The sequence below is a fragment of the Oratosquilla oratoria genome, chromosome 22 (assembly GCF_046742065.1).
Source record: "Oratosquilla oratoria isolate Oo_2021 chromosome 22, ASM4674206v1, whole genome shotgun sequence".
Classification (NCBI taxonomy): domain Eukaryota; kingdom Metazoa; phylum Arthropoda; class Malacostraca; order Stomatopoda; family Squillidae; genus Oratosquilla; species Oratosquilla oratoria.
The window spans coordinates 9,252,317-9,267,395 of record NC_134798.1 but is presented as its reverse complement, the minus strand read 5'-3'; the positions used below and the strand labels follow the sequence as shown (position 1 = coordinate 9,267,395).

Genomic DNA, 15,079 nt, shown 5'->3' with positions numbered 1-15,079 from the left:
TCTACCACTCCATCCCCGTGCCCAGACCGTCATCCTCATCCTTGCCCTCGTCGTCACCCCCTCCTCCTCCTCCTCTTCCCTGCCTCCCAGTAGCATCCTCAACCCAAACGTCCCGTGCGCCCCTCCGACGCCACGCTACTTGCCAACCTCAAGCCTCCCCCTTCTATATGTTCCTCGACTGTCAACAAAGACCACGACGCAACGCAGTCGACATATTTTCTGTGTGTGTGTGTGTGTGTGTGTGTGTGTGTGTGTGTGTGTGTGTGTGTGTGTGTGTGTGTGTGTGTGTGTGTGTGTTTTATCAGATTGTGACTAGCATAAACACCATTCACGTGAAGGGAGCACTTGACCTAAGGTTATTTTTCAAATCTCACAAGTAATAGCTCCCTCTTCAATTTGTTTCCCGACGGTAAATTGAAGAAAAAACCACAACTCCAGTGTCTTGTGACCAACATGGCGCCTGATTCTGGAGAAGGCACAAGGGCGAGTCAGTTCCTTTCAGACATCAGTCACTCAAACATAGGGACACGAGTCGACCACTCTGGCCACAGGACCACCACGCCTACCGATGGGCCTCTTGTCCCTGTGCTAGTTCCCTGCATATGATCTACTTTTGATCGGTTTTATATTATTATCACTCAGTGTCCTCTCGTTCTTTAGGTTAATGCTGTCCCTATGCACGTACAATTTTCAATGCCCAACCTACTGCTGTCCAATGTGTGTGTGTGTGTTTATACTTACCTACCTAGTTGTATTTACCTAGTTGTATCTTACGGGAAGGGGAGCTATGCTCGTGGTGTCCCGTCTCTGTATCTCGCCATGTCCAATTTGTCCCTAAAATTCGTGTAGTGTTTTTGTACACTATTGTTTCGTCAAGTGTATTCCATACAACTACCACTCTGTAGGGAAAGCTGTTCTTTTCCCCACAGTGTGTGTGTGTGTGTGTGTGTGTGTGTGTGTGTGTGTGTGTGTGTGTGTGTCCGCAGTAAGATTTCACCGTGATAGGGGTTTTACTGTATAACTGTATGAATGGTAGTGAAAACTCCAAAAAGAGGTCAGGTAGGCTGGAACAAATACCCTCGACGCTGCGGTGGTCCGTACCACCTTGAGCTCCAATTGCTGTGCATGGCAAGTCTGGCTTCGAAAGAATAGAACAATTCACACGGGATCGCCACCGCAAGTCATAAGGAAGTGCAAAGGCAGACGAGGTTTTTGCTGTAATCTCGTACACCCCAAGAAGGCCCGCATTCGCTGTCGGTGTGTATTTAACATGCCAACTCTCTTATGCATGTCTATATATATACGAGTATATATATATATATATATATATATATATATATATATGTGTGTGTGTGTGTGTGTGTGTGTGTGTGTGTGTGTGTGTGTGTGTGCGTGCGCTTGTGCTTTACACATGCACCTTCCCCGTTGCATGCTCCACCACGAACAATCGACACGCAGATTCTCGAGATTGGTTCCGACCTCCCTTTTTTCTATACAGAGGGACCAACAACAGGTATTTGTAAGTGATGATCCCGAAAGACGTACGTTCTTCGTTTTAGTCTCTCGTGGGCTCGGCTGTTCTTAGTGGCCAGGAGCTATTGTCTGTACTCTTCACCGGGACCCATATGCCTCGTATCTCTCAATTTCGTCCCTCCACCTAAACCTTTGTCTTCCTCCCACTCTTCTCCCCTCCACCTGATTCCTCCGTGTTGGCTTCAGAGGGCCACCTTTCATCCAACCTCAAAACATGTCAACACTACCTCACTCTTGCCTACTCCAATACGGGCGCACAACTCCATGACCCAATTTTTCTAAACCTCTCAACCTCAATTCCATCTGAAGTTGCAGCCTCGTGGGCCTGACATTTGGTCCCGGGTACAGGATCCCTCAACTTCAACTGTATCTCCAACCCACTTCATATCGAGAGGTGACAAATACTCCCCTTACACTCCTACTGTCAGTCAGCAACATAGAAATTTCTATAACACTGGTAAAATTTTTACGTTTCTCCCCAGCGAAATTCTAGGCAACATTTATTGTCATTATACAAAAACTCGTATCAAATAAATACGTGTATTCTTATTATGTACACTCTTTTGTACACATACACAGGCGTGTTGTTGGTGTAGTGGATAGTGTCTTGACTTCTCACGCGGGAGGTCTGACCAAACCCCACTCAATGTTTCAAAACTTCAAACCTTATTTACACGGGAAAAGTTGAGAGGCAAGTCAAGCGTGCAAGTTACTCTCTACAAGTTAATTGTCGTGTGTAAAAATCTGCTTGACAAGGTTGCCCAATCTTTTGTCAAGCAGATGTTCACACACGGCAAGTAACTCGTAGCAAATAACTTGCACGCTTGACTTGCCTCTCCACTTGCCCCGGGTAAATGAGGCTTCACTACTACTGCCAACCGTTACTGGCCCTCTTACATAAGGTTATGGAGTATGTGCTGTGCGTCTACATACAAGCTCTGACCTCACATCCGAATGGTTAACAGCTGTCGACCACGAGTCCAGCACGTGAACCCAAACCATAGTAAATGAATCACATAATGCAGAGTCTACACGGGCACCACAAGAACCCCCAACACCCGCCGAAGCAGGGCAGGGCCCCCAAGGACGAAGGAATCATCGTGCGAAAGGAATGAAAGAAGTTCGGAAATAAACATGGCGAGCTTGAGGAGGAGGTGGGAGGGAGAGAGGAGGGGGAGGAGGAAGGAGGGGAAGGGATTATATGGGACAATAAAAGGGGAAAGGCGGAAGCATGGGGGGGGGAAGAGAGGAGAAAATATACGGTACTGGGAGGGCGGGGAGGGGGCGAGGGGGAGAGCCGAGACGAGGGATGGGGGGGAGCTGAAGGGAAAGGGAGTTAAAACAAGGGTGTGGACAGACGACGGGACAAGAGGGAGGGAGGGAGGGAGGGAGGGAGGGAGAGAGGGGGTGGGAGGGTAGGGGCTTAGGACCGGGCAAGACAAGTTCGGGGAAGTGACGCAAGAAGGAAAGGGGTGGAGGGGTGGGGTGTAAGGGGAGAAGTGGAGAAGCGGAGGGGTGTAGAGATGGGATGTAGGGCAGGAGTGGAGGGGAAAATGTGGCTGAAGTCGTCCAGTATCAGCCTACCATGAAAACGCTGAATGGAAACCCATTCAACAGTGTGACGGCCGTAAGTGATTTTGTTCTAGTCAAGGACTACGAGCGATTTTATGCATCCGAGGTAGCAGACTCGTGCACGAATGGGGTCTCGATCGATCGAGACGCCCTTCAACCTGGAGCCCCTTCCCCCTCAGCTGCACAAGATCGTCTGTCATTTGATGAGACAAGATCTATTGAGTGCGTCACTGTGTTGAGGGGGTTAATGGGTGGGATGAGAACGGGGGCAGGGGGAGGGGGAGAATAAGGGAAGAAGAGGGAGGTGGGATGAAGGAGGTGGAGAGAACGGGGACATGAGGAAAGGGGCATGGGGGAGGAAAGAGACGGGAGGGGGAACAGGAGAAAGGGAAGAAAGGGGGAATGAGGGGAAGAGAAGGGAAGGGGGTGAGGAAAGAAAAGGACAAGAGAAACGAAGAGGGAGGGGGGAAGGGGAGAGGAAGGGGGAGCGGATTTCGGATTTTGTGGAAGGGGAAAGAGAAGGGGGATAGTGGGAGGAAAGGGAGATGGGAGCACTGGGGATGGGGAAAGGAAAGAAGGATGGGGGAGGAGAGAAGGTTGGGGAGAGGGAGGGGGGAAAAGGGTAGAGGGCTACAACACAAGCATCGGAAGCTGTGCGGCCGCCGGCGGCGGAGGAGGAGGAGGGGGAGGAGGAAGAGGAGGGAAAATGGGGACCAAGCCCAGCGCGAAGCTAGTTGTTGTAGTCAACAACTTGCGGGGGTAAATAGCTTAGCAAACTGGTGCTTACGCAGACTAGTTCACCAACTAGTTTTTGCCCTCCTCACTTACAAAGGACCTTACGCCAGGGTGGCGAGGGCGCCCGCCACCACCCCACTCTTCCTCTTCCTCCTCCTCCCTTGTCGCCAAACACGCACAAAAACACGGCCCTGCCCCCAACGCCAGGTACTCGTGTTTAACACACGGCGCTATGTCATGCACACCACGTCACACGTCATGCAGTCATGGACGTGCTTTATCTATGCTTCACTGGGACAAACTGCGTGATAAGTGCTTGCATGCACAAATTAGACCGCCAAGCAGGCAAGCGGGCGGGCGGGTAGCCTGCCTTCCCTCTCTTTCCCGCTAAGAATTGGATCTGGAAGGCCCGGGTAGGACCGGGTAGGACCGGGTAAGACCGGGGTAGGACCGGGAGTGACGGAGCGTGGCGTGGCGTGAGCATGGCGTAGGACGGAGCGAGCAGGAGCATGTGTAAGCTGATGAGCGTCCGGGACGGCGCGCGGCAGATGGCGGGTCGATATTATGCACAATACCAACCAGCCTTGTTCGATACTGCTGCTGCCTCCTGCCAGCCACCCTGCCTCCCTCAACCCCCTTCGCCGCCGCCGCCGCCGCCCCGAGTCGCTGCTCTCTTCCCCCATCCCGCCCAAGCGATTCCTCGATCTCGCCCTCAGCGGAGAGGCACCCCACCTGGACCCTTCGAGTGTCCCAAGGCTGACGTCATTCTGAACGAAGGGCATGGAACGGGATACAATAAGATTTGCATCCTTCCACGGAAACCACTTAACAGGTAAATGCTAAATGCTAACAATGATCCTCCTACTCTCGTCCGATTCCTCCTTAGGAACCAAGACAGCACCCTATTACCTCACCCTTACCCCTCCTCCTCCTCCCTATTCTCAGTGCCTGCACCTTTCCTCACCCACATTGTGCTCCCTCACCCTTGTATCCCCTCCCCCAACCCTAACCAGACACAATCACCCTTCACTGCCGTTATGATCTGCATCGCCAAGGGGCTCTTTCCCCCAAACGCCCGCGCGCGTACTCTTCCCCCCCCCGTCCACCCCCAACACCTCCCAACCTCCCTACTCAACCCCCGCCCTCCATCACCCTTGTCCTTCCTGCCCTATCCCTCTCCCTTTTCACCCTCGCTACCCTAAGTACAACCCCATTTCCCCTACTCACCCTTGGCTAACTTTGCAGACAAACAATCAAACATGTCAATAAATTAATACGTAACATAGACATACAAAATAAAATTTAACAATAACAAAATATTACTAAGCCTAACAATAACGACAATAATCAATTCCTCATTATAACAATAACTATGATGTCAGCACCCACCCACCCACCCAAACTACCTCCCGCTCCAGCTCCCCATCGTGAGACTCCTCCTCTCCCCTTGGCACTTCCTTGCAAGAACTAAACTCCTCTCCTTCAATGACTCCGCCGCGGACCGCCCCGGCCCAGCCCGGCCCCGCCTCCGCCTCGCCCCAGTTGGCCCGGGGGTACCCTGGCCCGCTTCTCAGGGCCTAATCTCCTTGTGTACAGTTAATTTTCACGCTTCCTCGCGCAAATAATCCTCATAGATATCCTCAACACTGAGCAACCAACTCATTAAAGCGAGCTGACGTGTTCGCCTCACCCGAAATCGAAACGACAATCCGCATCCCGAATCAATTACCGCGCACTTGAGATTAACTCCCTGGGCGAGAGACGACCCTTCACAGGTTGCATTATGGTTGTAAAACAAAACAATTTTACTCGACTGAGGGCACGTCGCCGTAGCGAAGTGGATAACTGTGGGAAAACACTTTTGTGGATAAAAACACACACACACACACACACACACATATATATATATATATATATATATATATATACACACACACACACATATATATACATATATATATGTATATATATACATATACACATATATATAAAACAAATAAATAAATAAAACAAAACAAATAAATAAAACAATAATTATTATAAATATATAATAAAGTAAAATAAATTAAAAAAGCGAGCGAGTACTTACCACCACCATGAATGTAAAAACCCTGGTGGCTCTCCTAGTGTGATATTTTTCTCCCATCTGATCTGCAAAGGGAAGAATAAAAAAATGCGATTAGGTTACATGTTCAAAAATGCGGCGCATTTCCGTGCCTGTGTGAGCGTCCATGTGTGATCACACGCTCACGCACACACGCGCACACTTACATACACACACAGAGGAGGGGAGTAGGGGATGGAAGAGAGAGAGAAGGGAGGGAGGGGGAGAGGAAGGGAGGGAGGGGGAGAGGGAGGGAGGGAGGGAGGGGGGAGTGGTGGAAGAACGGCGGATATAGAAAATGGGTGGAGGAGGAAGTGGAAAAGGAGTGGATAGAAAGCGGAAGAGAAAAAAAAATAAGATGCAGAGGAGGAAGTGAAAGAGGAGGTGGAGGCAAGAGGGGAAGTGGAGGGAAGGGTGTGTGGGGGAGAGGGGGAGGATTATAAAAATACGATCAGACGGAACCCCCTCCCTCCCCCTCCCACATGGCCGCGCGAAGTCATTATTACCCCCAAAAAACTAGTTAGTCCTTTATGCAATATGTGCTGGGCCAGGCCAGAATGGAGTGTCACATCAGCTGCTTGTTCGGGTCCTTTTACCATAATAATAACTGTTAAATAAATTATGGCCCAGGCAGGGGAGGGTCAGATGGGGAAAGAGAGAGGAGGGGGGGGAGGGAACTGGAGAGCGAGGGGGAGGGGAATGGGAGAGAGCGAGAGAGAGAGGAGGAAAGGTATTGGGAGAGAAGTGGGAGTTGAGAAAAGAGTTTGGTGGAGATGGAAGAATAATATGGGGTAAATGGCATGGAGGAAAGAGGTGAAGAGGAAGGTGGAGGAGGAGGAGGAGGAGGAGGAGGGGTGAGGAAATTGGTAGAAGTGGTAGACAGGTAGGGTTGAGTGAGGGGCGAAAAATAAATACAAAAGTAGGATGGGGTGAGGTGAGGTGAGGGGGGAGGGATCGGGGTTGAGGGGAGCCGAGATTGTGTACGAGATATATATATATATACATATATATATATATATATATATATATATATATATATAGAGAGAGAGAGAGAGAGAGAGAGAGAGAGAGAGAGAGAGAGAGAGAGAGAGAGCGAGGAGAGAAATATGTGAATGCTTATATGCTCAAGGGCTCAGCAAAAAATGATAAACATCTATGAAGGTAAAAACAAACAAACACGTAAATCCGTACTGAGTGGCACATCCGTTCATTCTAGTTGTCGCCAAACTATTTCATTCATCTCCATGACATCCCCTCAGTAGCGAAAGGGATAACAACTCCGACTGCCAAATATTGACACATTCGTAATTCCACTTAAAATGGAACAATGACGCGAAAATGGTCCTTCCGTTTGTTTTGGGCCTCTTTTCAGTCGCGGATTCCAGATCCGCTTTTTGGAAACAAGACTCCCATGTCAACAAAACGAGAAGTGGTACCAACAGTCCGAGAACGAGTGTTTGAGTGACCTGTAATAACGTGTCTCATCATACAGATGATTAGTTACACATGCTATACGGTTTTATATGAATGTGGGGGCGAACCATAACATCTAAAGGACCTTAGGCTGAAGTTCCCTACTAATTGAAAAAATAAAATTATTTGCCGTCACAATAAAATATATTAAACTAATAATGCTGCCTTCAATGAGGACTACACGAGTTATGTCAAGCCAAGTTCGAGTCATCATAATATGAGTTATTTTATTATGGTCCCCTTGCCTGCAACAAGGGTGATACAGGAAAGGTATATGGACTGCAGGGAAGAATTCTTAGTGATCGATATAAATTGTACAAACTTGGGTTTAAGAAGGACATAGGCAAAAACTGGTTTACCAACAGAATGGTTAACGAATGGAAGACTTTGTAACCATACTATGAGCGCTGAAACAATTGGTTGTTTTAAGCAATGATTAGATCATTCTAAGGATAGGGATGACAGATGGTAAGTAACATGGAAGTGCCTGGTGTAGGCCTTATGGTTTCTTGCAGTCTTCTCCCTTCTTATGTTCTTATAGATAAGTGCAGTTCGTGTTCCACAAACAATGTCATTCCCATGGCACCATGTGGCACTCTGACCCCTTTCCATACTGGAAAGTCCTTCACTTTCTTTTCTGGTTGTCGCAAGGTCACTATACTCACTCTCGTTACTCTTTTGGATAGGGTGAGGTTGACTTGTCCGCAACAAAGGTTCAACTGCTTCTCCTAAGTAACGCCAATCTATTCATTCCCGTGCCATCCATCGGTAAATCCGGAAACAATTCGGTCAACATCGATGGGTACCAGGGACAATCGTCCTCAAGAATTAAATCACACAAGTATACGAACGAATCCCCCCTACGCTCACGAGGCAATACAATCCAAATCTGTTGCGAAGTTTCGTTGTTCCTGTTTGTCTCACGATCAGGAACATGGTCGAAGACCTGCAGTGAGGCTTCCCAAACAATGCAGATGAAGACAGCTGCTCACTATAGGAAAGCTAAATACAGCGGCCACTGTGGCTCGGCAGGCACCAACATTTCTGGAACTAAATGCTCTTAAACCAAAATTCCAATGCCAATGAAAACACTTTACGTAATTCACTAGCGAGAGGTTGCCACAGTGACGAATAAACTAGTATGGCTGCAATCACAATAGTATTTTATCTAAAAAAAATCCATCTATGAAGATAATATCACACCGAAGAGGTGCAACCATAGGAGTGGTGATGGGAGAATTAGGGACGATAGCAGAACGGTGGGATAGCAAAATTAAAAGTGACAAGTATTTATCTATTTATTTAGCTATTTTGTTTACCTATTTAAACTAGTATCCAGTCACTAAAGAATGTTGAGTGACTGGTCCGTAGGGACGTCCCTAAGTCCCTGAAATACCGATTCCATAAAACATGCAGTCAATACACCTTACAGGGGTACTACAATCACTGGCATCTGAAGGGTTTTTAACTGAGGGAACCCCTAACCTAACCTTTCACTACCGAAGGGGTTCTACAGAGGTAAACAGATATCTTGTCGACAGGAGGAGGAGGGAGGAGGAAAATTAAAATAAAAAAGAATAAATGAAAATAAAATAAACAAAGCGATCCGTCACAGAAGAGAGGTTGGCACTATGTGGAACATGGTGCATGTGTGCATGTGTGCGTGCGTGCGTGTGTGTGTGTGTGTGTGTGTGTGTGTACGCTCGTGCGCCTGTGCACTGGGGGGTGACACATTAGCTAGTGCGTGTGTTTGACAGCAGCCCACTGGGCAACTGCGTAAATATGTATCTACCTACGCAGGTGAATACATAATGATACAGGAAATAACAATACGAACGGACAGAGGAAGAGAAGGAGGAGGAGGAGGAGATGGAGGGAAAGAGGTAAACTTGATCTAAAAATAAACACCAGTGACGCAAAAATATCATGAAGAATAACAACTCCAAACGTCACACAACCACCACAGGAACCCAAGAACGAAACAGACGAGGACCAAACAAAAGAACACGAATCATATTGACACACGACGATGCTTAAAAAAATACACGGGCTGACTTGGTTGATATAAGGTATCATACAATATTTGTGATCCTGTTCAAGACTGGAAAAGTCCCACTTCGTTCAAATATGCATCCCCCTGGGACGGGGGAGACCACGAGAAAAAGGAAACTACAATCCAGTTCCTGTCACTCAAGCCTGGGGGGGGAGAGGTAACGGCATAGGTTAATGGAGGAGTATGGGGGGAATATGGGAAGCATGGGGGAAATGGGGAGGGCTAATGACAAGACCGACAGGATGGGGGGAGTTGGAAAACAGATTACAAGGTAGAGATCTGATGTAGTTGTTGTTGCATTTGTTGTTCTGCCCTCATGAAATATAGCCTACAATTATCAAGTAAGTAAATAAATACATAAATCAATCATAAAAATGTAAATAAATAAATAACCCTAAAACGACACCAAACTGAGTTAACATTTTTTCAATTAAAACAAGTTTGCGGTTGTAGCACTGAATCACGCAAACAAGAAAATAGAACAAAAGAGGAGAGAGAAACACGCCAGGAGGCGCGTAGCTGCGACCAAAGTACCGTAATGATTTTTGTCCAGGGACTACTGGGCCTGGGTATAGTCATTCCTGGGAATCGAAGAGAAGTGCGGGACTCGAACCCACGAGGTACGTACGCTTCCGATTACGTCGCCAGGCCATCTTATTCTGTACAAGGATATCCGTCGTCAACGGGGTCTCGATCCAGTTCAGAAGAGGGGACCCTCAGTTAAACAAAAATCGAAGAGCTTTTACCTTGTCATATTGAAGGAGTTAATGCATAAAAAATTTGTACATATATTCCGCACCTCTCCTTTGATTATGTCAGTGGCAAACATTTTTCAACTAAGTACTATGGAATATATACGCTATTCTACAGCCCTCCGCTATTCCAAACCTCGACGACCAACGCATCGCACGCGGCAGCTTCAAAGACACGGCTGACAAAAGACTTCTCATTTCGCCAAACTATCCAAGGTCACATTAGATTTTGGCGAAATAATACAGCAAACCACATTTTGGCGAAATGGGAATGATTCAAGGGCATTACACGTTATGCTGAGGTGTGTGTTTGCATACGTTCCTCTCCTTTCTCCACCACCCCCCTCCCCCAGTTCAATGGGACCCTCTCGTATGACAAGGCGGAGGTTTGGTCTTGCGGAAGAATGGGCCAATCCCCCGAAGCCGTACAAGGTCCGCTGAACATCCCTTGACCTCCACCCAGGATGTGGAACCTACTATCTCCCTTTACCTCTTAAGGCCCGAGTTCTACCCCTCCCCTGCGAATGCACAGTGACAGCCACCTGTTTTGGCAAAGGTGACGGCTTTGGTCACAGTTCAGCCCCTCCTGGAGTAAACTTCTCGTTTCCCGTCACAGGTGGTCGGGCCACAGCGGAGGGCCTATAGCCTGTTCGCGCCGGGGAAAAGTTGTACTGTCATCTCAACTAACAAAACCGTATGAATAACAATGACTCGAGTGTATAGAAGCGTACAGCACCTCCTGTTGTACCGCTACTGTTGCTGCTGCAACAAAGAGACTTAAAAGGCATTCTATTTTGTCTATGATTGTGAGGTAGTGCGAAGAAAAAGGTTTAAATCACTTGCGCTCTGAAGGAGTCCCAGTCAAAATAAGTCACCTGACAACAGGCAAGGCAAAGAAAATAAATACACAAATAAAATAAATAATAATAATTAAGAGGTACTCTTGCACTTTCGCCTGATATCGGTGATATTTCTCCGAGTTAGGTGGTTTCAGTGGGTTCGATTAATCACTGGTAAGTTTGACTCAGGTAGGCTGGATTAAGTTGGATTGGGATAGGTCACGTTAGATTATAATGACGGATCCCTCTCCCAACCCCCGGGGATAAACAGGTCATGCAGAGGGCCATTTAATCTGAACACGAAAGGTAGGTTTCCGTTTGGTGGGTGAGAATGGGCTGAGGTTTGGTTATATGGTGGTAAAGGTCTTACACAAGGAGGCGCTTAACTACGGCCGAAGCAGTCACCTTTGACCTATGCCCATGGGCTGTTGAGGCAGGGAACAACAATCACTGCTGGGAACCGAAGTGCGGGATTCGAACCTCCAACTAAGCGAATACAAAACCAGCACACTTCCGATTCCACCAGCGCACACTAATTATATGGTCAAATGTTTTGGGTGGATAGAACGAGGCACGGTTCCTCAAGGCGCCAAGTCGGAATTGCTGTCACCTAAAGGAGAGTCTTCTCGGTTCGCTCCAGAAACGCACCGACCTCGAAATTCCCGTTCTCTTCTTTGCCTCGTCAGTTCCTCCTCCCGGCGGCGTGGGGGAGGAAAGAAGCGAAGTCTCGAGTCCGGTGGGTTGGTCTTCGTCCTCCGTCGCGCGCGCCTCGTGCAACGTCAACAGCACCTGCTATTCATAATTCACTCCATCTTCCTCCTCCCGTTCCCCTTTAAAGCTCATCCTCATCCTCCCGGCTACTTTTCCGACTTTCCCTTGCCCTCCCACCCAAACCCCTAACAAGTAAGGATTCTGTTACCGAGGATCCTCCCGGATGTTCTTCCTTTCCCCATTTGTCTACTGTAGAAAGTCCCCTCAAACCTCAGTTCGCTCTCCTGCAAAAGTGTTGCCAACTCGTGGTCAAAAACCCTAACCAGAGTTTCCTCTATACTGATATTTACTAAGCATCATTATTTCCGTAAAATATATTTCACTGTGAGGATAAAAAAAATCCCAACAAATATGTAAAATGATCATCTATAAAAGCTACATTTGCAAAATAAGCCCTTTAGGGCGTTTCAAGACTATTGTCTGCGATTGTATATGGGATCAGGCTCAAACAATTATATAAATTATTTCAAAAGATTTTTAGATAATACACACACAATCATATATATATATATATATATATATATATATATATATATATATATGTATATATATATACATATACACACACACACACAAACACACACGCATATAAAACTCACCGCAGTTCTGTGTCGTGTGAAGCATGGCCGAAGCAAACACACCAATCGGCACGCAAACTTAACTAAAAGCCTAAACTAATTAAACAATGTAGCCTTCCCTACAATGAAACAAGCTTCAATAAGGTCCAAGAGGTTTCCCTCTGGCCTGCTGTACCGTACTCTAATACACCAACGACAACTTAGTGTATATATAAATACGACCCAGTTCTTGCAAGTAAAGAACCACCAGCACACTGACAAAGTGGTGGCCAAGATTCGCAACAGAGCCAGCAAGTCGCCCCAACTTCCCAGGTGTGCAAACTGCGGAGAAAGCCCCGTCCAAATAATCCCCCAAAAAGTCTTAAGAGCACACGGCGAGTTAAAGATCCACAACTTTGGTTCAAACTATTGGGCACAGCAACACGTCCCTTCGCACTTATATGGCTATGTATGTATGTATGTATGTATGTATGTGTATATATATATATATATATATATATATATATATATATACACGCACACACACACACACATTCACCGCATCTATACAGAAACATATGGTGGGCAGGTGCGTACACAGATACACTTGCACACACAGACAAATTAACATCTTTCAGCTTCATGTGAATGATATACACAGAGAAACGTATGGTGGGCGCGTACGTGTGCATATACGCATACACAGACACACACGAGGATCTTTCAGCTTCATGTGAATGAATGCGTAGTGTCATGAAGCGGATCTACTGTAATGAATAGAATGTATGTGTAAGGCTTCCAGATTATAAACTTCTATAAAACTCAGTAAGCGCCACACCATGCACGAATGAAAACTGTAAACGTACCACCTTAATTCGAGCAATGAATGAAGCTGTGTTCAAAGCTCAAGCTGGTTGAATAAGCAAGTAAATAAACATAAATGAATAAATGTGAATAAATAATGATTGGATCAAGGATATTGGTCATGACTATAAAAAATAAATAAAAAATAAAGAATCCATCCCATTGAAGCCACTTTCATTTTTTCATCATCATCACCAAGTAATACATCTACAAAGTCCAAAATTGACACTAATTCTTTCAATATGGTAAGGTGTTTTATATCCTTTGTTCTGGGCTAGGGACACATGTCTCCATTCCCCTGGAGGCCAACAGTGGGTCTTCACCGACAAGCGCCGATTCTTCTTCCTAAATCTATTGAGCAAAAGCGCCCGTTGCCATTCCCCTGAAGTAAACACGAGCAAGATGCATCACCAATCCCCACTGGCGTGTCAAACATTAATGTACAAAAATAAACACAAAATCGTACATTTTCTCTAACCAAGGCCAGGGCATCCAACCCCTTCCCCTTCCCCACCTCCAAATTACGGCTTGTAACACGTATACATCCGAGTCTCCATTTGTAGCCACAGGCGGCGACCACAACTGCCACTCGGTGTCAGTCATCCAGTAACACCTGTTACCCATACACCTATAAGCTAACACTAACGTATAACATATTCTCACATATATATATATATATATATATATATATATATATATAAACACACACACAAAATTTACACTTTTCCCATGTATGTGTGTAAACACATACACACTATAACTATTCACTATGCACCTACGATCCATCTCCAGTAGCCTCGGAACAAAACCTGAATGGATACAGACATATGAATGCGCACGGACATTTGCACACACACACACACACACACACACACTTAATTCCCAGGAATAGGGCAAGCTCCAAATTGCACACGGTCTCAAAACTCTGATAACAAATTGATTCAGAGTGTCGTCTCAGTCCTACAGGATGCAGATATGCGTGTGCACTAACACGTATTACACACACATACTTTACATGGCCTCTGAGCTCTTATACGGAGGGTAATAGCTGCCAATCACAAGACCAACACATGATTCAAGACCATGGTGAATCTCTCATACACACAATATGAGTTCTGAGCTCTCATCTGGGAGAGTAATAAATGTCGATCTCAAGTCCAACACGTGACCCAAGACCGTGATGAATCTTTCTCGCATGCACACAGAGCGAGAGAGAGAGAAAGAGAGAGAGAGAGAGAGAGAGAGAGGAGTGACACCATGAAACAAGTACAAAGAAGAATTGCTGTGGCCAGGGAGAGAAAGCTGCTCCTGCAGCTGGAAGTGCAGAGAGAGAGAGAGAGGCCCCCCCAGCGGTGGCGGCCGGAATGACGACCTTCGCGAAATGATGCATTTACCTATCCATCCATCCATCCATCAATCCCCGCCAGTCATTCACACCATTTGAACGTACGCTGATCAATTGTGCATGTTGAACGCAATCAGCCGCAATGCTCCCATTAATAAGCCCTCCATCAAGCAATTATCTATTACCCTCACAGTCGTGACCTGCTCGCCAGCCAGCCAGCCCGCCCGCCTGCCAGCCTCCATGCTCCACGTGTCGACCCATTCAGTGGCATGCCAGGAACTGGACGACAGGGTGATGGTGCTAGTGGATGTTGTGGTGGTGGTGATAACAATAATGGTGGAGGGAAGGACGGTGGCGGTAGAGATAGTGGAGGTGTGGACTGATGGTGGTGGTGGTGAGGGGGGGAGGAGCACGTTGTTGGTAGTGGTGGCGAGGATGAGAATGATGGTGATAGTGTTGGTGAGGGTACAGGTGGTGGTGG

At 46.9% G+C, this 15,079-nt stretch overlaps 1 protein-coding gene across 18 annotated transcripts in view; it reads right to left on the bottom strand.

Annotated features, from left to right (window-relative positions):
* Positions 1-15,079, bottom strand: part of Ssdp (Sequence-specific single-stranded DNA-binding protein) — a 575,744-nt gene that overhangs the window by 484,252 nt on the left and 76,413 nt on the right. For all 18 annotated transcript variants that reach the window (XM_076205593.1, XM_076205599.1, XM_076205606.1 and 15 more), the window contains exon 3: positions 5,930-5,991. In XM_076205593.1, coding sequence (XP_076061708.1) covers positions 5,930-5,991 — 62 coding nt within the window. The remainder of the gene's footprint in view (positions 1-5,929; positions 5,992-15,079) is intronic.